Genomic DNA, 24,804 nt, shown 5'->3' with positions numbered 1-24,804 from the left:
AACCGTTAAACTCGTACACAATCTTGGGGTTTTCTAAGTCCCAGCCAGTGACCGAATGCGTTCCGATGGTCTTTTCGCCTCCTCCGTTGCGGGCATGCTGAATCCATTTGTCTTCCTTGTCAGACAAGTAATGTAATCAGCGTAGGTCTTTGACCGAGTATTGACGTTTGACACAGTTGGTCGTTTGAGGACTGATGACAGCCACGGTGTTTTCAGGCATGAACCGTTGCCGGTACACTAAGGAACACGCTTTGGCAATGGTGCAAGCTTCTTTCAAAGGATCGACCCCTCCGTGTTCCATGAACAGTTCTCGAAATTTTCCACAGCAACGACGTAAAATGTCCATGTCGGAACGACAATACTTTAGCAATTCTTCCTGAAAGTCGAAAGGGTCAGAGGCATGAGCCTGGTACCAAGCGTAGAAAGCTTCTCGTTGTTCGGTACGCATGTTGTCAGGGTCGTAATAATGAGCCTCAGGCAAATGAGGTAGAACGGCGTGTTGATTGGCTTTCGTATTGAAAAAGTGTGGAAAGAAACCTTTAGCCATTTCTGTCATTCCAAACGTTTTAGGCATTCGACTCAAAGGCATGGCCAAGTAACTCATCGAATCTTTAAACTGTACTTGTCCCACTTGCATGAAAATGATTTTGGCTCCGTTCAAAGTGACTTTAGGACGTTCGGTGCCATGTTCCGTATAGTGTCTCAAAAGAAACTGTCCATCGTATCCGGAGAAATTGTGAGCCATCACCGTGGCGTGACGATGACAATCTCTGTAACGTTCGATGTCCTCTTGGCTCCACGTCTTGTCGATGGGGTCTAAGACCCATTTGGCAAAATCGTCTAGCGTCTTTGGTCCTCGAAAGATTTTTTCACGTCCTCCAGGAATCTTACAGCAGTGAGGGCAGTGACTCACGATAGGTTCTTGAATGCACTTTTCGCACGCTCGATGAGCCACGCAGAAATTAGGAATGTGAATACCGGTCTCTTGCATGCATTCGAAATCGAAAAAGATGATATTGCCTTTCTTCTTGTGACCATCCTCTTTCTCTGGTGGGGGCTGGTATTTTTGCACGTAGCATTGGTGTCCCAAGTCCACGATGTGGTGACAAATGTGACAATTTTTCTTTCCTGAACATACGTATCCCTTGGCATTATTGGTACGTAGGCCTTGTCCACACGTAGGGCACAATCTCAGGAGTTGACAAGCGCATTTCTTCTGTGAACCTTGCGCCTTCAAATGTTGTTGGTAACAGGCAGGGCTGACAAACGTGCACAGACGAGTGAAACAATGCACTGGTTCTGGTCCTTCGCTCTGACGGGGTGGAGAGGCCAAACATCCTGAGCATTTCGAGCCACAATGCTTGTGTTGCTCTCGATTGTTATAGCCATAGTCACATTTCTCACAGTAATAACTGTATCCCAGGAATCCGGGGATGGTGGTAATGGTATTGAAATGGTCATCGTGATAATAGACGTAAATGTATTTTCCATCCTTAAAGTCTTTCCTTCGAAACAACAGAGGCCTACGCATTTCTTGAGGATGCACTTTCAAGGTGTAGCGTGGAGCTAGGGCATCTTGCAATTTTTGCATTTCACGAATGCCACAGGGTTTGTCTTTGGGCAAGCCAGCTTGTTGTAACAGGAGTTCTGCTTCGTTTCGTTGTTTGGCTCGGTCGAATTGTTGAATAGTTTTCCAGGTTCTTTTCCATTGTACCGTGTCGTTCTTGCTGGCATAGGTTCGTCCCACCACGATGGCCCTGGCTAAACATATCTGGTCTTGAGGGTTGTGAACTCGGACGAGACTTGTTTTGGTGCTGCGGAGCTCGTCCACCAATAACATCTTTTTGCGTCCAGTACCTTGAGGAGGAGAGACCTGGGTCATGTCCAGTGTGGCTTTACCATCGGTGATGTCAAACTGGTCATTGGATTGTTGCACGTGTTGAATTCTGTCGATGACTTTGGAAGCAGTCAGTTCTGCAGGGGTGCTAAACTCGATCCAAACAGGGGATTTCAAACCGTCGTGTTGTATGGAAAGTCTCAAGCGATCGTCTTCTTTGGGTTGACATTGTCGCTTGAGTGTGATAAGTAAAGAATCCCACACCCCAGTGATGAACCCTTCTGCTTTCTCTAACGGTACGTCGGACTTGAAATTTTTAAACTTCACCGTGTATTTGTAAGCCGTGGTTCTAAATTTTCTAGAGGAGCGCTTTTCCGTCTCTCGAATGTCATAGTACTTTTCAGGGTTAACTAAGGGTGGTGAACTTTGTTTAGAGGGTTTGGATTCTGGTTCACTCATGTCCTCTTCAAAATCATGGCATGAATTTGTGCCAAGATTTCAGCCCTGGTACGAGGCGATAGATCACGTTTCTGCCTCTTACTTTCTTCTTCTTTCTTCTCAGATGAATTGGATCGTTTCATCTTGAGTGCAAAACGTCAAATGACTCAAGTTTAAACACCATGGGCTACTTTATAGTCATGGCAGACCAGCGTATATAAAAGGGGATGTGTCTTGTCCTTTCACTATTCAATTCACTCTCAAACTGAGCACAACGATGGAAGAGACTTCCCAGAATGAACGTTTCATCAGAGCTTTGCGAGGGGTCATTAGAAAATTTTCTTCAGACCAGCCGACGGACTACTCTCCTTCCTTGCGAGATAAAAGTGAAGATACTTGCTATATCTGTCAGAAGAAAGGGCATTGGTCTTCAGAGTGTCCAGACCGTCAAAAAAGAAAAAAGGGGTTAGAAAAGACAAAAGTCAAGATACCTGTTATTATTGTCAAGAAAAAGGACATTGGTCTCCAGATTGCCCAAAAAAGAAACAAGAGGAGTCAGAAGAAAAGAGGGATTCTTCAGAAGAGAGGGATTCTTCAGAGGAAGAAAGCAGCCAGGTAAAGAAAAAGAAACAGGAGAAGAAAAGAAGAAGGGAAGAAAGTGAGGAGGAAGAGGAGGAAAAGAATGAGACGGTGAAGAAATTGAAAAAACAGAGAGACTAAACAATGGGACAAAAGAAGTGTATGAACTTTTTTAAGTGCTCTGATGTGAATTGTGAATTGTGAATTGTGAATTGAATTGTTAATGTTTATAAAAGAATAAATTAAGTATTAAAAGGTAAGTGTCTTTGGGTTTTGATTTTAAAATAAAAACGTACACTCACACACTCATACACAGACACGTACTATAGGGATAAAATGGTTGTTTTTAGTTATTGGCAATTGAAAGTAGATCTCTTTTCGAGAGATGTGGGTGGCCCTGAAAGGGGCCTTTTTTTGGTGTAGTTGTGAGTTTAAGCAATGAACTTTAACTGTCTTAAGCCTTTGCCACGGCCGAGGCCTACTTCTGGACTGCGTACTGTTGATGATGATTTGGTTGAAATCACTAAGGGTGGTACGATAGGCTTAGTCACAGGGTTGGAGTGTTTAGCTCGGGAAGGTCGTACTCTCTTCGGTCGTGATAAAGAAGTCTGATACATTTGTTTCAGACTTCTTAACTCCGCTAAAATGTCTAACAGTACCGTGACCGTTTGATTTTCACACCCTTGTTTCTTTGCTGCAGCTTCTTCTTCTTGTTGTTTTCTTACCTCTTCTTCTTCTTGCTGTTGTTGCTGTAGGAGAAAAGCTTGTTCCGCTTCCTTTTGTCGTTTTATAAATTTCTCCAATTCTTCTTTCTGTCTCTGTCTAAAATTCTCCACGTGCGGTAATGAAGGAGAAGGTGACGAAGGTTCCGGAACAAATTCTTGCGAGGTAAGAAAATCCACAAAATCCCAATTTACCTCTTCTGAAAGTAAGTTCGGGTTCACTTGGGCGGTCTCCACTGCTGGTGCACCCCAATTGATCGTTTTCTGAGTTTCAGTCATGTTGAATAACTGTCGCATAGATTGACTGCACACAGGCGGTAGCGAATCTATATAGACCACGTGACGTCACAGACTGCTCTCTTCGGATTGGATGCGGGCTGACTGAATTTTGTAACGCGTATTTGGATTGGTGAATGAACTCATTCCGTTTCAATCCTTCCTGCCCCTATAAATAAGCGCAGTTCACTGCATTGATTCACCTGTTCTCGGCGCCTCAAGATGTGGACCGATGTGCACTCTTCCACCCTTGTGTCAACGATGATGTTCCGGACGGACATACCCATGTATGTCCGATCCGAGTGGACAGTTGTCCACAGGACAGACACTAGTCTGTGGATACGTAGGATCTACGTAGAAAGACAAGGATGTCTCAAAAGAGTCCTGATTTACGGTCCTACAGTGAGACGCAGCATAAGGAAAAGAAGAAGACCAATGCGGTGCCCCTTATGTTAATGGATACATTAACATAAACCCAAAGGCCCTTTTTAGGGCCTCCCACATTTCTCGAAAAGAGATCTACTTTCAATTGCCAACCCTATTTTTTATTTAATATGTGTGTGTGTGTGTGTGTGTGTTCTATCCCTCTCCCCTGTTCCCTTTCCATAGACCCCTCAGGTCGGGACCCTATTACAATTCCCCATGTTCAATTTCCCTTGTCGCTAGAGTTGCCCATTCATTTTCCCCATACTCATTTCCCTTGTCGCTCAACAGGCCCAAAATCTATTCCAATGTTCAATTCCCTTGTAGCTAGAGTTGCCCATGCTTTTTCCCCATGTTAATTTCCCTTGTCGCTAGAGTTGCCCATGTTTTTTTCCCATGTTAAATTTCCATTGTCGCTAGAGCTGCCCAAAGGGGGTCTGTAATGCTAATTCCCATTGTCGCTAGGGTGCCCCACTTAACTACTTACAAAGCCTATTTGTGTACTGACCATTGCCATCGTTCCCAAAACTGAACACACGTTTACTAAAAACAAATATACATTGTAAAAGGTATACACGCCTACAAACTCGAATGAGAAAAAACAAAACTCCTCTTGTTAATTCAAGGAATTATAGTTCATTTTTATACATTATGACCATGCTATTAACGCCAATTTGGCACGGAGATATTGCGTCTAAGTTGCTACATGTTTATGCCAAATAAATTAAATTATATTTACAACAAATTCATTACACGTTTCCTGTAATTAATGTTGCTTAAAACATTCCTATATACCAAACGTTTTCATCCTTACTCTTCCAGACAAGAGGGTCAAATGTCAAATGTAAGTTCGTATTACAAGAGGTCACCATAACTTCCAAGAAAACATACATGTTTCAGTCGTTTCAAATATTTAAATCATAAAATGCTACACATGACATGATATATACATGCAACATCTCGTTTTGATCCACGTTGCCCTGAACAGGAAGATACAATCTAGAATACTGACGTTAAATTACGGTAATAAAATATTCAGTGGCAGTTTTCCATTCATCATTTGCAAGGTTTCATTATATATATATATATATATATATATATATATATATATATATATATATATATATATATATATATATATATATATATATATATATATATATATATATATATATATAGACAAATTCAGTAACAATATCATTATACTGTTTTTCGTAAAGAGAATATATATATATATATATATATATATATATATATATATATATATATATATATATATATATTCTCTGTAAGCAAAACTGCATAATGATATTTTTACTGAATTTGTCTAAATGCTTACTATATACGGCTCAAGTTGTAATCTCAGTTGTTGCAAATATGAGAATAATGTGGCAAGTATTATTATCTTCAGACTTTATTGATCTTGCGTTTTCAAGGAATAATCGCGATTACTAAACAGATATTTCCAAACTGTCTGGATACGATGCATCTTCAGTTTACGGTTGCACTTGCATGTGTTTTATCCTATACGTAATATTGATCATTCTCTGTGTACAAAGAAATTCAACCACACAACTTAGTTGCAGAGAGTGGAGTATCTTTAAAGATCACTGATCACAAATTTCTCTTTGAAATTCTTATTTAATTTCCATCTAAATAACCTTTATGAATTTGTGCACAAATTACATTTTTGTGATGTATTATGAAAATAATTTACGAATACCAAATATTATTATTTAAAATGAATCCGTTTGTTATGCTACTAAGTTTTGATTATTAGCTTTGACGTTATTGTCGGATGTCAAAACAAATTCGGTGGTAAGCTCAGGAGAGGGTCCAGAAATATCATTTTTTTTTTTTTTTGGGGGGGGGCCATAAATCAATAGACAAGTGAAATGTTATATAGAGCCTCTGTCTGGGAAAGGTTCCGCTTGTTTCGCGCTCAGTATTTAAATGGGCCGGTGGCAGGGGAGTTTTCCCCACATACCCCAATCATCCCATACAGCTGTGCTACAAAATGAAGTAGCTACTTCGTGATGCTCTGGATTTAATATCACTTTGACCTTGTCCTATTTTGTAACAAATCCTCCCGGATACCTAACAAACCGGGATGTGTAAATGTAAAAATAAACTCATCAATGTTACAAGTAATTACATTGCGCCACCCACTGAGTACAGGTTAGCCGACCCTGTGCTACCTCTTTGAGATTCTCGCACGTACTCCAATGGAGCTGAAAAATATATATATATTTCCATTAGGTTCACTTGATTACCTCTGACATCTATTTTCGTTTTGAAACGTATCGATCATCTTAATGTTTAGTAATGCCATTATGCAAAATCTGACCAAGATCACCCCAGCCAAGAAACATTGTTTTGTTGGTGTTGTAGGGTTTAACGCCATATTTCAGCACAATATATCCTATACATGGCAGCAAGCGTAATTGGTGGAGGGAGAACGCAGGAACACCCCAGAAAGAACCACCGGCCCATGAGAAGCTACAGGGAAGGTTTCTCACATATCCACATTGACCGAACCCATGACTCGAACCCAGGAAGACAGAGGTGAGATAGCAATGATCCGTAACGGTGAGGGTTCTAGACCACTCAGCCATTCCGGGCTCCTGCAAGACAGTTTAAGTATTTCTGACTTATATCTTTACCATAATGACATTTAAACATTTTGTACATTTACAATAGACGAATGTTGCTATACGGCATAGGGGAATTAAACTTTTTTCAAAACATAAGGGAACAAAGCTGTTTTGCTTATGTATTGCCCAGAGGAAAAAATTAATCCTTTTGCTGATGATCGATCCTTAAATTATAAAATGTTATACGAACTTTTATAATTAACATAGAGCACAATAACTATTAAAGCATACATCACCTATGGACAAATATACAACATACCTGGCGTGGTTAATTACTACAATGAATGACAATATCAGTTTTCATAAATGTATTGCCAAGATTGTGAGGGAACAGGCGATGTTATCTTTTATATCAAATGGTTTCTAGAATGTATGGAAATAAACAATATAGTAAGATATATTATTACAAATGTATTTGTTCCCGTGTGCATTGCTCTCTCTGTGATTATCATTACCGAGACATCACCAATTAGAAATTAACATCTCATTAAGTAATAAACACAGATTATTTATTCCTTATGTTCAATATTAAGTGGTCGATACAATTATGAAAGGTCGCTAGACGCCTTTGTTTGAGAAATTTCTAACATATATACGCGTTCATTTCCGCAAGTTTAATTTTTATATTACATTACGTCGAATTAAAGGAGAACATTTATGAATATCTATATAGAAATCATAATTTCTCCTTATTGCATGTACTCTATATTCTCACAACTCTATACTTCAAATAAACTAGGTCATTCAAATTGGCATGATAACATTAATCTTCTTCGAAGCATGTAAACATATAACTAAACCTTGAAATGACGTATGCCAATTACTATTAATATTAGATTAAATATTGGACTGGGTAGTGAGCAAAAGGAGTAGGTACTGTAAGATTATGTTTCGTCTTATTTAAAACATTTCGTTCATGTTTGTGTATAGTGATGTCTTTCCGTAGTACTGTTGCTAATCGTCCCAGGGAAGGTACTTTATGTACTGGTTCATCATATTTTCACACACAAACATTGTGGACATATACTTTGATAGGTAATAACAGAATAATGTTGATACTGTGTACAGAGAAGATATAAAAATAGTCAAGAGGTCAGCGACATACGCTGTTTTTATTATGCATCATTCGTGTGAAAAAAGTAGTTTATGTTATTAATAATAGAAATAAACTATTCCATTTGATGATGACTAATTCCAAATTATTGACATAATTCTATTATTTGTATAAGAAGGAGAAGGAGAGCAGGAGGGAGGAAGGACAATAGCTGTAAACTATGCAACGTGTGGGGCAATTCTTATTATATATTCAATGAATTAGCTCCGGTGCATAATGTTTTCGTATCTACGATCTTATCATCGATTGGCATAAGCAATTTGAAATCAACATTATCTCGTAATTTGGATCTTCAATAAGTAGTATTTGTCAAAAAAACTCATGCTTATGTTTGGTTAAATATAATCATCTCTACATTTCGTGCCATATTATTGCATTTATTTTATATCCAGGTTTCTAAAAACCGATTTGTATTAAATGCCATTCGAAAAGAATGGTCAATGATATATTTTCAAATAAACACAACAGCAATTTATGTTTATGTAGTATGTATTATTGAACTCTTCAACTTAAAATAAAGAAGGTCATATGACATTTGAGTTCAAGCTGAAATTGTAGCATTTGCCTTCTTGTAAGCATCTAAATATAGAACTAAACCTATAAAAGACGTACACCACTTTTATATTAATATTAGAATGAACAACTCGACATGAATATTAGAACATATGTGTATAAGGTTCCAAATGTTTTACACTCGCATCAATGTGGAAGTCTTGCATAAAAGGAATATCTGTAAAATCTAAAATCACGCTTGAGTGTACCCGACAGACTGAGCGAACATAGACATATGCACACATACATAGTCCATTGACATTAAAACGTTCAAATAGGCTGTTTACGCAAGGGTACAGCGACTTCCACCAGTGGTAAGACCTACAATGGAACTGTTCGTTTATACTTTAATTTGAAGCTTGGAGCAACTATAATAGTCCCTCTCGCCCAACTTTGGCCGAATACAAGCAAATATACAACATTCAAGTTATAACATAAAATATAGCAGGTATATTGCATTTATACTCCAGCAAATGAACACCCGCAAGGTCGAAAAAAATAGCCCACAAAAGACTAAGTCCTCTCCAGGTTTTTCTCGATAGTGCCATTGTTACTGATTCTGTCTGTCTGTCTGCCTGTCTGTTTATCTGTCTCAAGCACACATACATCGATCGTTATAAGCGAACATTAATACTAATAATCATCGTCAAGAAGCAGCGGGATTATAAACAATAATGAGACAGATACTGACCTTTGTATGTGTTATGTGTATTTAATTTAATCATTTGTTTGTTAGTTTTAAATTGTTTGATTTCATTACATGCTATTTTAATGTAGCATTGTTTGCTGGACTTGACCTGGTCCTAAATGAAATTTCTTTCTGCTTGACCTGATTAATGTTTTAATTTTATTTTACTTCAGTTTATGTAAGCAATTAATAATAGGTTCATTTTTCTATCTATATATGAACCTAACATCAGAATTTTATTCAGGTAAACAAGGATGTGTAAATATGTTGATCTGGGCCAGGGTTGTGGGGTTTTCTAAGTGCATTGTACGTGTTATTGTGTAAATAAACAAGGCTCATTAGATCATTCTTGAACGTCATTTTCCATTAAGTAATATTTTTCATTTAGAAAATGCTAACGTTTTACTGATATCAAGTAGAGAACTATATAATCAAGTGATTTTGAGTATTTGGTCATTCGTACTTTAACATCTAGCATCTTCAAGTTGTAATATGTTGTGACCAGTTTGGGTTGAATTTGTGTTTCTTTAAATAACTGACTTCATGTGAGTATTTCCTCTGGAAATACAAACGTGTCCTGATATTATTCTTGAATAAAGACATTAACTGAAATATAATATATTGAAACCTAGAATTATCTTACTGTGATCGAAGAAACGACTCTTGACATGTTAGCACACCATAAGCTATAACATACAAGTCATCGCGTTCAGATTTGGATTTCTTCGAGATTTATATTGTGTTTTATTCAAGACATTAAGTTTTTAGGATTCGTGTCTGTAATTCGTGGAATATTTTGGGATTTAATTTGCATTACCGTAAGTTGTGTTATCTTTTTCACTTTGTATTCTCGGGAAATAAAAAAAATTTTAATTTTGCAACGTTTGATGTCTTTCACACTTTTCTGTCATTTATTTTAAGAGCATAGACTTGTAACTTATAATTGAGGGTTTTTCCGGAAGACGAATCTTAATAAAGCATTTCAGAAAATATTTATTTTGAAATTTAAATTCTCCTAGCTTCGGATTTTTTAAAATACCAAGTAGAATGTCACATTTTATAAATCTTTTTAGAAATCAACAAACATTTTACAATGTCATATAAAGTGAAGATTTTGATTCAAATCCTACCCAACAAAGGTTAGACTTATTGAAAACAAATGAATTTCGTCAGCTAGCCAGAAGAAAATATCATCTTTCTAATGCAAAACTTTTTTAACGAAGCAAGTAATAAAACAAATTTTGGTCTAATATTTGGTGGGAAAATATGTCCTGGATAAACGTGCTTTGGATTTGATTAGTAAGTCTGTATCAGCCTCTAACATAAAATAATTAAAATTCAAATAAACGATGTAGTTAGAGTTAATAAACCTTGAGCGTCGGGAAATACATATGCAGTTAGAAAAGAAAGGAAAGACAGAGAAAATGTAATTTCAGAAAGAGGAGAGAGAAACAAATGCACATGCAATTTGGAGAAAGTGGAGTTAGGGACAATGCAGTTACAGAAAGAAAAAACTAATATTGGAGAAAGAGGAGAGAGAGAAATCAATATAAATGGAAATGCAATTAGAGAAAGAGGATAAGAAGAGAAACAAATGCAAATGCAAAATGAAAAGGAAGAAATACAATTTCAATTTAGATAAAATCAGATTATAGCTGGAAGGTGAAAATCACGTTCCCAAATTTAGATGTTCCAAAGAATATTACGTAAGTGCCCCCTTTTAAGAAGTAGATAAATAATTTCCTCATTCTGAAAGCACTGTAGAAATTTAGAAACGCCAAGAAAGAATTGAACTCAAGTATAACAGAGTGCACTTTTGGGCGAATCCCAAGACATCTATGCTTCGTGGTGTCAGTAGACCAAACTGTTAATTATGATCTGATATATATATATATATATATATATATATATATATATATATATATATATATATATATATATATATATATATATATATATATATATACATACATACATACATACATACATACATACATACATATATATATATATATATATATATATATATATATATATATATATATATATATATATATATATACATACATACATACATACATACATATATATATATATATATATATATATATATATATATATATATACACACATATATATATATATATATATATATATATATATATATATATATATATATATATATATATATATATATATATATATATATATATATATATGTATGTGTGTGTGTGTTTTGTGCAAATTTGAAAATTGGGACAAACATATGATATTGCTCATTGAAAAGCATTTATTAACCTTTGGATTCGATTCGTCGGATAGACTTCGTTTAGTCAAAATCGGCCTGCGATTAATCCTTAAATATTTATTGGTCAGATATTATTATTTGAATTTTTTTTAAACGAAGTCTGTATGTTTGTTTAAATCTCAGCAATTATATCGGTGCTAAACAAAATAAAATTGATCGATGATATTGCTACTGCACGCTGAATAAAAAACAGTCCTAGTTATCTATGAGAAAAGTATATGGCTAGACGGTAAGCTTGAGGACATATGTGTAGGCGGAAATGGTGACAGTATACATAAACGATATGTGTTTTGTGGTTTTATAACATAACGACATTTTACAGTACACGACATGCTGTACATGGTGAGCAGTATACGTGGTACTGAAAGAACCCGGGAAAGAACGACTGATTTATGAGAAGCTACTTGGATGCGTTGAGATGATCGGTAACAACGAGTCCTTAAACTACATTGCCACGCGGAGTACCACATAACAATGGACACATATTGATAATAAGCCTATTGGCATGTTACTCGTATTGCATACAGTGTGGAATGAAGATAACTGTGGTAAGAATATCATCGAGATAAACATGACAAGCAAATTTCTAGTGGCTTAGAAAAACTTTAGCCGTCCATTAACCATCATAACTTAGGTGACGCTATACGGTTTCGCATTTTCCATAGGTTAAGATTTTAAAGAAAAAGAATTTCCCAGGCTTTCCTCACTGGTTATACTGGCCATTCAAAAAAGACCTTGTATATCTTAGGTATAATTAAAAGAACCTTTAATTCCCTTTATTTTGATGTATGATTGATGGGTGTACTATGGGTTATAGAGTATACAGCTTGGCCTTACTTCAAATGTGAACCTTTCAAAAAAGTGCTAGCTCTACTTGGTCATTTTCACTTCCTGAACTTCAGCGGTAAATTGTATAAAAAAGAGCCGATAACTTCTTTTACATTTTACATATTTGGTAATTCATTCATTGCACTTTCAGAAGCTGGTATTGTCTAATCTAGCAAAATTCATTTTCCCTATTTTAATAGCTCCTATGTATAGTGTACTTTAGACTAATTCAGGCTGACTTTTTAGCACAAGGGAGCAGTCATTTTAGTTAGCAGTGTGCTTAAATCATGTAAAATTTCCAAAAGTACAATATCCAAAGAAATATCATCCACATTACATTACTGTAGCATATAGGTATGCCGACATTCTCTCCATTGTGCATGTTTTAAATGCAAACTACTTCACCTTACATACGTCACTCTCTCTAAAGTACATATTAATTGGTGAGCGCCCCCTTAGTGCGCTTTTGGTGACATTCATGTTATCCATGTATGTTTGTGGGAATAATGATACCCCAGCTTACAGCTACGTACTGTTACGGATACTATGAATGAAACTTCCATATAACTGAAGACAATGAAAGCGTACTTTTTCCTCCATATCTGTTATAAGTTGAATTTAGATGCGACACGCGACACGTGATATATATTATATGATCCCTATCCTCCATCTCCAGATATGATATAGTTAAAAGAAATACTCAAGCCTCGTATATATGGAAAATCAAGTACAAGTACAATATATATGTATTGGAGAAAGTGGACAGACAGACACAAGAATGGGAAATATATTTTTACAAACGTGTCTAAAAGCATTAAGAAAACAGAAATCAAAGAATCGTTGCAAATATAAAGGAATCAATGAATAATGATTCAAAGTATTATAACATTTGTAAGCTATGTTGCTTTCATGAAGATGTCTTCGCAGTCGAATCGAAACATCTTATTACAAACGATAAGTAAACTTCAAGGGACAAATTTTTGCTGTTATAGGGTGTAATGCCATTTGTCAGGACAAGATAGGCTATACATGGGGGCCAGTATTAATGGTGGTGGAAGAACCCTGGAAAATCCTGGAAAGAACTTCCGACCCACGATACCGGCAAGTTTTCTCACATATACACATATTCTGAGCCCGAGACTCGAACCTACGCAGACAGAGGTTAGATGGCGGTGATTCGTGACGGAGGGTGCTTTAGACAACTCGGCCACTCAGGGCCCCCTGAAGGGACAAATACAAAAGGATTTATTCCTCATGAACTAAATACAGGGTAGACAAAGTAGGAGTTACACAATTTATATGTCGTCTGAGGAGTAATTATGCATTTATATCTTGGAATAGTTGTACAAAACGTCCTTAGGTTTCATTGTGAAAGAGAATAACTATTATTATATTATTACTGTGTTTATATGGGTATTAAAACAATAATGTATTTGCTTCATATTTTCATACAATTGCGCATGCAACACTACCTCTTCGCTTAACACATTGTCTTATGATAGTATATAAGGTGAGATAACAATGTTCCAAATATACCTTATACTTTGTTTTTTCTTAATAGAATTCATCAGTAATTGTACGCAATTGGCTCATTATCTTCCATTAGTAATCACGTCGAGTAACATTGATGAAATTCTTAATATAGCTATTAGTTCCAAAGCCTACATAATATACATTACTTAACGTCTTTACTAAATGCATTGGAAATGGCCTTTCATGTAAGATGCCCTGTTTATGACAATTATTTAACATGTTGCAAAAGGATAATGGTAAAAGCTATAATAATACGCAACGTCATTCTCTACATAATTCAATAAAGGATAACATTACAAAAAATATGCAAGGCTGTTGCAAGCACATGCCTGAATGAAATATTCGTATAAAACTCAGCAACTGAGGCACATCAATATCTCGTTAAAACTCACAATTGATATTTATTGGCGGCAATACTGATGAAAAAACAAATAAACGGATAAAAAGGGATATTGAAATTCTCCCTCGCATTACAAACTGAATGCGAGGAAGTTAACTGAAGTACAGCATTTCATCGAAGCAAACCTCGAAAGCAAATTTCAAGTGGCTTAGAAAAGTTATGGCGGTTTTTAACCGACATGTCTTACTCCTCCTACGATGATAGAGCACACAACCAACCAAAATGACAACCGATTTGACAGAGATCAGTTAAAATTAAATTTTGAGATACTGCATACTACACATTTAAGGTAACATAATACTTACTCCAAAGAGCGAAGATAAGTCCCACTAAGACAGTCGTGGAGAAGACCAGTTTTGTGGTGCGTGGACACATCTTCACCATGTTGGCAAATATGTATGGACTACTAGAAAGGTGGGTGCGGAATGTTACATATTAACATACAGTCTGATACGATTGGCTGTCTAGAGTATGCATGTCAGCGACACAGAGTTTAAAGCTATGTAGATATTAAATGTTGTTACAATACGCACATTATCCGTCAAGTCAAGTTTTAAATCATGTAGGCGCCTATCTAGAATACTCTGAATCCAAACAATTATTTTGAACACGAAACTATTTTATTGGTTTATTCTAAGCTAAGGCCTCCATGCTAAATATTCAAATTAATTGATTACGGGATCGAGTACACTTCATTCTGCTACTAAACCTATGACTATGCTAAATTATTATTTATTGTATAAATATATGGGTGTGTGTATGTGTGTGCGTATGTGTGTGTGTCTATGTGTGTGTGTGTGTAAGTGTGTTGCATTTTGTCTCATTCGTTGTTTAGCCGTTATAGTAGTTAGATTATGAACACAAAGAAATCTGTTTGTACTCGTCCATGCGAAAAGAAATTTCCTCAAAGAGACAATTTGATCTTTTGTTACGAGACAAATTCTGTTCAGAAGTCCTATAGTGATATTCTTGGAACAATCAAAACTACTTCCGCTCCTGGTGACATTAAAACATATTTATTAAGAGCATGTTCACTATATCATGGAACAGTTTAACCCGGCAACTCTTGGAGATCTTCAAGATATTACTCTGAGATCAATACATTGATGTTATAGGACGCAGGGTATTAATTATATGGAAAAATGGGAACCAGTCTGGACATGGGTGAAGACAAAATAGGGCATATATAGGTTGGGCTGGCCAGGATTAGTTGATACTGAAAGATAGAATTTAGCTAAGAGAATCGTTTGTGAGCGCATCCTAATAGTAACTGAAATTGATGGACTATCAGTCCTTTAACAGTCTTTAGTGTATTACACTCATTTCTTTACATAAGCGCCTGACTCTCTGGCGCGGAATTGAAAGGATATGTTTAAGCACATGTGGGTCCAGAAAATGTCTTGTGTCATGTTCTTTTCGCAGTACAGAACCTGTCATCTATGTTTCATCTATACGGCTCAGTATAATGTTTTGATCGTGAGCACTCAGAAATGTAACGTTATTGAAGTTTTAATATCATGATGTTTGAATAGGATTACTAAGGGAAATAAATTATAACCGTAAGTCATAGAGATGCACATTTTTCAAGAATTCAGTCTGCATGAGAAATATATATTACATCCAGTTTAAAATTATAAAGATCCTGGAATAGTGCATGAAAGATTAAATACATCTTGTGTTGAATTAAAACATGTGACGGACATACGATCGAAAGTGGAATAACATGTTCAAATAAAATTGACACTACATGGGCAAAGAAGGTGAGCTTAATAACGATGGTGAATATGAAATGTCAAGGTTAAGTTAATATATAAAGTAGGTTGATAACAATAACATTTATGCAATGGTAATGTGTCAATATATCTATGCTAATCATTTGATTGGAAACTAATGAACCAGTTAGATACATAGACAATATATTTTATAAACATATTTTGTGACTTTGATATTGGTAGCGTTTAAGAAATGGATTCAAAGGTTCGATTACGCCTTTCAAGAACTGCCAATGTGTCCCAGATCAATTACTTCCACATGAAAATGAGTTATCTCCCTTGCAAAAGTAGTTGAAAAACGTTAACCAATCAACATTACCCACGGAATCCAAACATTCCTGTACATTAAAATTTAAAATAAATATGTCATACTCTTTATAAGTCTAAACCTTTACTTATAGGTCTGTTAAATATCTAAGACTACATCTACAGAGTTGTCTTTTTTGATAAACAGTGATGTGTTAAATCTTGTATTTAATGTAACATTAATGTGTTACACTGAACGAACCTGTACTTTCTCGAAAGACTTTCTATACTATTACAATCAGGACTTATTCAAACTGAGGAATAATGATGTGTCCGGTAAACAGGTGGATAATCTCAGGAAAAGAAGAATAGTTCAGAAGTGTTGATGAAAATAAATAATGTATGTGTTCGGCAGCACTAATATACTCTATATATGGCACGTTGAACACTTGTTCACAATGACTCGGTGTTACTAAGTCTGAGAAACAATAAAATAAACTGTAAGGTTTACCTAGGTTGTACAGTGTTCGAGGTATCTTAATGGTTAATGTATGAATTTAGCTATAGAAAGCTTACACACAAATTAGTCTATATAAAGGGCCTGTTAACTACTAATACTTATTCACTGTGTATCCATTGTGAGGCAGACATTGAAGAATGATATGATGGACAGTATCTAGACTGTTTTTAATAAAAGAAGTCTACGACCTATGTTTGTATATACTTTGGTTCCAAACCACCTAATACGATAATTATAGAAACATATACGTCCTAAAATGTACATTTGAATACAATATGCATTTTATCCAATTACAAAACATAAACATTCACTTTTGTTCTGCAGCATTGGTTCAAGTAATATATATATTTCCATTAGGTTCACCAATTTTCGCTGTCATTTACGAGTAAATGTCATCGGATTACGCATTTTCGGTATATCCCCATCCAAAAAAACTAATTTGTTTTCTCATTTTTTAAACATCCCATCAATTCCACTTAACTACGACATAAGAGTACTATTGTCCGGAGACTTGCATGCACTTTCCTAACAGCATTATGTTCTATTTATAGCAGCTGCCCCCTATTACCAATACACATGCTGGCTTCACTTTCAAACTTTTGACCCTTGGTTTATATTGATAGCAGATGTATGGCTTAGTTAGGTGAGCACATACTAGTTTTCTAATTTTTAATCTTTGAGTGCAGATTCTTTAAAATATGTCGTCAGATTTATTCCTGTCTATGCGTGTGTTTAGAGCAACAAAAAATTCAAATAATTTCACAGATGGATTAGAAAAAAAACGAAAAAACGATTCCAAGATGAATACATGAATTACAGCGTTCCATTCTAGGGCAGCGACACGCCCATTACAGATGTATTATTTAAATTGTGACGGTACGAAACCGACTCGAGAATGAGAGCAATGTAGCTTCAAATGTGTTTTTGAAGGACTGAATTTAACATCCACTTTGTTCCTCAGTAATGATTTTGATGCAATCATGGCCTTTGACAAATGTCCGAAAGGGTCAGAATTCAACGAGGGTCGAAAGTTAATATTACATCTGTGTCGTTATTTGACAGAATATTTAAAAACGGTCACATTTTAACGTGAAAGTATGATCACGGCCGTTGAAAAATGCCCCGACCGGGTCAAACTTTAATTCTACACAGGCTGTGTGGAAAGAATTTTAATATTGGTCATGGTGGTAAAAACAAAGAAATCTTAAAACAGCTCGTTTTGCTAACTCCAGTACTAAAGTAATTTCTTTTTACAGCAGAACTCAGTTGTGGACACGAATTTCACAAATGCAGAGGCGTTATTTACCGATTTCTTAATAGAACATGGACTACCCGTATCTGTAGAAGACTACGTTGATCCTTTGTTCAAAAAGCTGTTTTCTGATTCCAAAATTGGAGAATATATGCGTGCAAGAATAAATCAATCTAATATAGTTCGGTGTTTAGCAGGACATACTTCACATACGTTGCAGAATGCATGACAATTGGGTCATTTAGTATTGCTACAGACAGAGGTAGTGATTATGATGTCAAAACGTTGTACTCGGTCTGTGTAAGAGACTTTGAACGTGAAACGATCAAAATCAGTATGTTCTTCTGTCATTACCAGAATAAACGGTACATTCCAATGGCGAAAAAAGGTTTGTTTGCCTGATAATGCTTTGAATAACATAAGTTGGTAGAACTGTATGGGGTTTTCAGCTAATAATACATACGCGATGACTGAAATCAACTACTATGATCCCACGCTTCATCTCTTTTCTTACCACACGACCCTTCCTTGCAACCACTATTCCCTTTTGCCAAACAAATGCATACGCTTTCTAGCTCCATACACTGATTAATGGGAGACATGACTAGTATTTTCATAACCTGAACAAATTCACTGGTGTATATCTTCCGTGTAAATTTAGGACAGAAACAGTGTTATTTAGGAAGTATTAATAAAACTTGAATATATTTACCGAATGATATAAATATAGAAAGAACCAACATTTAAGAATATTCTTTATCAAATGTCTGTACATGCATACATTTGAAGAAAGAAAACTTTCAGACAAGGGTTTAAAAAAAATTAATTCGACAATTGTACTTGAGAAAAGTTCTTTCGAATTTACGTCTAAAACAAGACGATATACGTGGAAATCAAAGATAATATAAAAGAACTTTAATCGGATGCAAACTTTTAAGATAAGTTCTAAAACATCACTTTTACACAAAATTATACGTACAATCACAATCGACCGGCTTATCAAAACAGGTGGAATATACAAAGGAATACCTTCATATTAACATTTCCAGTATTTCAGTCTGCAAGTGTTGATGTTAAGAAAAACGACATGCCTTGTCTAGCTCTATATCGCAAATAATGCAAAATATGACAAACCTATTCATATCGGGAGGAAACGTTTTAGGTTCGTGTATTTCACGCAATTTTTGGAGATAGTAGGTGCTTCGTTGAATTAGATTGTAAACTTGGAAAATGTGGCACATATACATAAAATAACTTGACTTCGAAATAAAATTAGTTAGAACAGCTTACAGTTGCATTTGGCAGTCTTGTTCAATAAATTGTAATCTATCTTTCAGTTTGAATATTTCCTAAGAAAAGAAAGACCCAATATGAGATCCAAACAGAACTCTGTGAAATATCTTGAATGCAAAAGATATTGTCATGTTCACTAAATTTCGTCTTCCAAAATAATAATGTGGATAAGAGTCTACAAAACATCTAGAAATTGCTTTGACATTCGACTAAAGTTATGGCATATGATCAGAACGATATGGGATTCTTTGCAGAGAAACAAAAATATCTATCATTGACAAATTATTGCTAAAATATTGCTCCCATCTTGGCTGGATTTACATTGCTGTAATAGTACGCACTTCTGTCTAATGAAAAACATGGTTCAGTCGACGCAAGCTAAATATTCTGCCTCAGCAACCAAGATCTTATCAACACCTTATCAAATAGCTTACACACCTCTGCTAATCTAAGAATTTGTTCCATGTTAATGCAACCTGATACTTCAACACATTTGGTTATTAGCCTGTGCTTCTTGACGCTTGCAGGCATTCAAAAATAGACACACACACTGACAGATAGAAAAATTGTAATGATAATTTAGATATAGTTCTCATTATAATCATTATAAAGTGTATTATTAATGGTTTATATAATTGATCTTCTAAGAACGGCACGTACAGAAACCCAAGCTTACAGGGATTACTAATTCGCATAGAGAAATTCATAGTTATATCAAAGAATTAACTACCGTACACGTGTTTGGTGAAAAACAATCTAGTCTTGTTACTATATGAGATTTTGTACATCGCAAAATCAATGCCTGGAAATATGCTAAAGTTACTACATGGGTTCCGAGGACAGCTAGTAGGTAGTATTGTTAGTATATAGATTTTAGAGATCAGAAAATCAGTGTTTGGAAATCGTGTGTGTGTGTGTGTGTGTGTGTGTTTTGGATTTTTAACGTAGCTTTAACGATTTTTCAGTCATATCGCTACCATGTCTGCAGTATGACAGTTTATAGTGATGTATACCACTGGGGCTAAATGCCGCAGACATGTAGCATGATGTCCCACCCATTAATATCATCCTGACACCAGGCCAACCAGTCCTAACACTAACCTCTTGATTTTGAGCGCCAAGCGAGGCAGCTGTTAGTACCATTTTTGTAAGTCTTTGATATGACTCGGCTGGGGATCGGACCCACGACCTCATGCATCCGAGGCGGACGCTTTAGCCACAAGGCCACCGGAGCGGTCGATACAAAACTGCGTTGCAATAAAGAAATAGCGGTCGTCTTGTAATAGAGTACATGGGAATTAACAATGTGGTATTGTTACTAGCATCTTCACTAGTACAACACGATTCACTTTACAACTTGTTGTGCTTCTTCGTATTAACCCTCGTCTCATTTATACAAAAGTTTAAAATTCTCTTATGGAGGACGAGTAAAAAAAAATATTTTTATACATATTTTAAATGGATACTGAGACACTTTGGGAACGTACGTCGTAGCATTTTATCTAGCTTGATTTTTAACATTATATATATATATATATATATATATATATATATATATATATATATATATATATATATATATATATATATATATATATATCTGTGTGTGTGTATAGAAGAGCTGAGTTAATCCTTTAAAATGAAATATACTACTTGTTTACACTAATCTCATTTATTTAAAAGCATATAATGTGTATTGGAGCAGTGAACATACCTGGTAAAGTAGGAAAATAAAAATACACATGTATCGTTTGATAGGTAATACAATTATCAATCAAGTTCCAGTGATATACAATTCTAACTTACCCAACAATGTTGCCGCTGATATATTTATAAAGTGGAAAATCATATATGTTTTCTGTCATTTGACAAATAGATACTGCCTATTATGTACATGTTCCTATCGTAGCTGAAATATTATTGCTCTGCTGATATCATAGCGCCTCTTATAAAACTCGTGTTCACAAGGCAATTTAGGAAGAATGAAGAAAGAGAGAAATGAATGCATAAGATTGTTTGTACAATATCTGAATTGTTATTATTCCCGGAAATTTTTCAATATATTAATAAAGTAAATTATATTGAGCATTCTAGAAATGCGGATCTAAATGATCACACATAGCGATACATAGGCAGCTACCGAGCAACATGAAAAACAACGACAATGATACAAAGACATACAAAATTCAAGAGGTTGTTTTGGTTGCTTTTAGCTATTAGCGAAAAGGTACTCAATACATCAATATGAGAATCCAAATATTTTCCTAAAAATGAATCAGTCAGTGTAAATACCTTGTCTGAACAAACCTGCGCTTAGATAATATTCTAGTTTCAAGTTGCTTAAATATACCATTTTCATTTCGTATTACGAACTGGCACTCACATGATCCATGGTTGTCTGTGAGATTAATGATATCTGAAATTATAGTTACGTATCCCGACAGACACAATGACTGAATCTCCCATATAATTCAGGACAACGAATACGTACTTCGTTTTACATCTGTTATTAGGTGAATTCACTGATGACACGTGACTTATATTGTACGATCCATGTTCTCCATCTCCACCCCTACTAAAGCTAAACAAATACGTATGTCTCGTGGCTAAATAAATACTTAGGCATCGTGACTAAATAAATACTTAGGCCTCGTGGCTAAATAAATACTTACGCCTCTTGGTTAAAACATATTTAGGCCTCATTTGATGTCAAATGTTCATCTTGTGCAAAAATAACATGTATGTTTTTATTTATGCAGCGCCTTATTATCTCACATATTACTGAGATAAACGATTGAATTAGCAACGGCAAGTTTAATTACATTATTTTTGCATCTTACAGTCAACATGAAACCCTCATTAGGTGTGTGTTTTGTATATAAGTAATAACACACGTAGTAATAACAATTAACTATCCAGTAATACAATCCAATTACATACATGTGGACAGAAAAACACTAAAGGGGAGATATATTCTTTTTTCAAAACGTATGTACAAACATTAAGAAAATAACAATTACCCTACCGTTGCAAAGAAATAAGAATGAATGAATAATGACTTTTACGTCTATCACATTTCCATGTTATGAAGCTTTGATGAAGAACTCTTTGTCAAATCAAAACATCTACGTACAAACGATAAGAAAATTAAAGGGACGAATACAAAAGGATTTATTCCACAGAAACTAAATAAAGAGTAGAAAAGTCTGAGTCTTAAAATTGATATATGTCGTCTGAGGAGTAAATATGAATTTATATCTTTGAACAGTTGTACAAACTTTGTTTAGATTTCATTGTAAACTTTAATAACTATTATGACTGGGTTAATTTGCACATTAACACAATATTGTGTTTTCTTCGTATTTGTATACAACTATGCATTCAATAATACCTCCTCGCATAACATTATATTATGACATTATGTACGATAAGAACGGAATGTCCCAGCATTCAGATATATCGCAAAACGATTGTTTTTCTTTCTAGTATTATTAGTCAGTAATTGTACGCAACGTAAACAGTATTGTCTTGCATTAGTAATCACATCCACTAAAATTTATGAAACTCTTAAACAATGTTGATATTTCCAAGGTTTATGCATACAAAGATAAATTACTTAACGTATTTACTAAATACATTGGAAATGAACTCTCATGTAAGATACTCTGTTTATTTTAGATAGTTAAGATGTTGCAAAAGGACAATGATAAATAAATGTCATAAGACGTAAAGTCATTTTCTACATAAAACAATAAGGGATAACATTTAAAAGATTACGCAAGATTGTTGCAAACCCAACCCTGAATGAAAAATTCGTATAAAACTCAGCAACATATACAAATTAATATCTAGCTTAAACTCATACCTAGATATATAACTGTAGTCGGAAATACTGATGAAAAGACAAATAAAAGGATGCTAACGGATAAAAGGGTCATTAATATTATCCCTGGTATTGCAAACTCAGTTCAATGAAGTTAACTGAAGACAAACATTTCATTGACTTAAACCTCGAAATGAAATTTGCAGTAATCTAAAAACAATTGTGGCGACCTTCAAATTCCATTTCTTAGTCCTCTTTTGACGACAGCACACCGATTACTAAAAATGACAACTGATTTGACAGATCAGTTAAAATTAATGTTTTGAGATACTGTATACTACTCATTTAAGGTACTGTATGTAATACTTACTCCAAAGAGCGAAGATAAATCCCACTAAGACAGTAATGGAGAAGACCAGTTTTGTGGTGCGCGGATTCATCTTCACCGTGATGACAAATACGTTTGGGGCTACTAGGAAGGTGGGTTGTTGTTTTCACAGACGTCACGAATGTGTACGCAAATACCCACAATGCAACGAGCGCGTACTTTGCGCCGCCATTTTGAGTTCACACCTGTCGCAATATCAGTCATCACGTATATTCAAGATAATAATCTGATTTAATTGCCCTTTAGGATATTTACATAATCGAAAAGATACATAGATTATACTAAAGATGTTACTCAGTCGGTGTTATATGCACTCATGTGTGACAGACCCCCTCGCATATCAACCTAATAATTAATTCTCATGTATTTACACAGTCATTCCGGATTGCTATGAAAGAAATCAAGGTATATATATATATATATATATATATATATATATATATATATATATATATATATATATATATATATGCATGCACAAATCCGACCTTTAGGCGACAGCGTCTAAATTGCAACATTTCGGCGACATCGTTGTATACTGAATATGTGTGAGTCATGATTGTGCCTATATATTGAACACTGTATAGAATACTGAAAGGAATATAAAATACACGAAAACGTGGTAAAATTGAATAAATGACAAACATACATTTTTTTGTCGCCGATTTACTGCCGCCGAAAGGTAAAACTATGTACGCTCATGCATAAAAGCAACCTTTGGGCGAATGGTTCATGTGTCATCCATAGGTTTAGTATATATCTCTCTCAGATATAATTCATATGTGTCTCCTGACATTATTATATACAGTGTATTTCGCTATTACTATTACCAGCGAGACGGAAATAAAGTGATTGCATGAGTTGGACGGTCTAAATATCGGGGTTCTGCTGTCGGATCCATAAAATATTGGCTTATGTGATCACTTCTCGTAACCAGGTGACTGTTTTAGTATAATTATTAAACGGGACTGGAATAACTGGCCGTAATCCGGAATAGCGTTGTAGTTTTGATTCGGCCTGTATAAAGTTTTCTTCTTGAAGATAGGCGTGGTTATTTAGATATAGATCGATTTTGCATATATTTTGTAGGAGAGATTGTTGTTTTATTTTTTAATTTTTTATACTGTACATAGCAATCATTATCTACATGAATTTCAG

At 35.0% G+C, this 24,804-nt stretch overlaps 1 protein-coding gene across 2 annotated transcripts in view; it reads right to left on the bottom strand.

Moving 5' to 3' along the window:
* LOC149799896 (uncharacterized) overlaps positions 1–23,743 on the bottom strand; it is a 77,938-nt gene extending 54,195 nt beyond the window's left edge. Inside the window, exon 1 of one of the 2 annotated variants that reach the window (XM_089959342.1) lies at positions 23,629–23,743. In XM_089959342.1, coding sequence (XP_089815468.1) covers positions 23,629–23,698 — 70 coding nt within the window. In that variant the 5' untranslated portion in view covers positions 23,699–23,743. Of the gene's footprint in view, positions 1–14,657; positions 14,742–23,628 lie in introns of those variants that run through there. The other variant, XM_089959341.1, reaches the window with a different exon arrangement.
* Positions 23,744–24,804: the final 1,061 nt, after the last annotated feature.

The sequence above is a fragment of the Sinohyriopsis cumingii genome, chromosome 5, assembly GCF_028554795.1.
Source record: "Sinohyriopsis cumingii isolate HCF-2022 chromosome 5, ASM2855479v2, whole genome shotgun sequence".
NCBI classification, from domain to species: domain Eukaryota; kingdom Metazoa; phylum Mollusca; class Bivalvia; order Unionida; family Unionidae; genus Sinohyriopsis; species Sinohyriopsis cumingii.
Note: the sequence above shows the minus strand (reverse complement) of the source record. Positions and strands in the feature narration are given on the sequence as shown.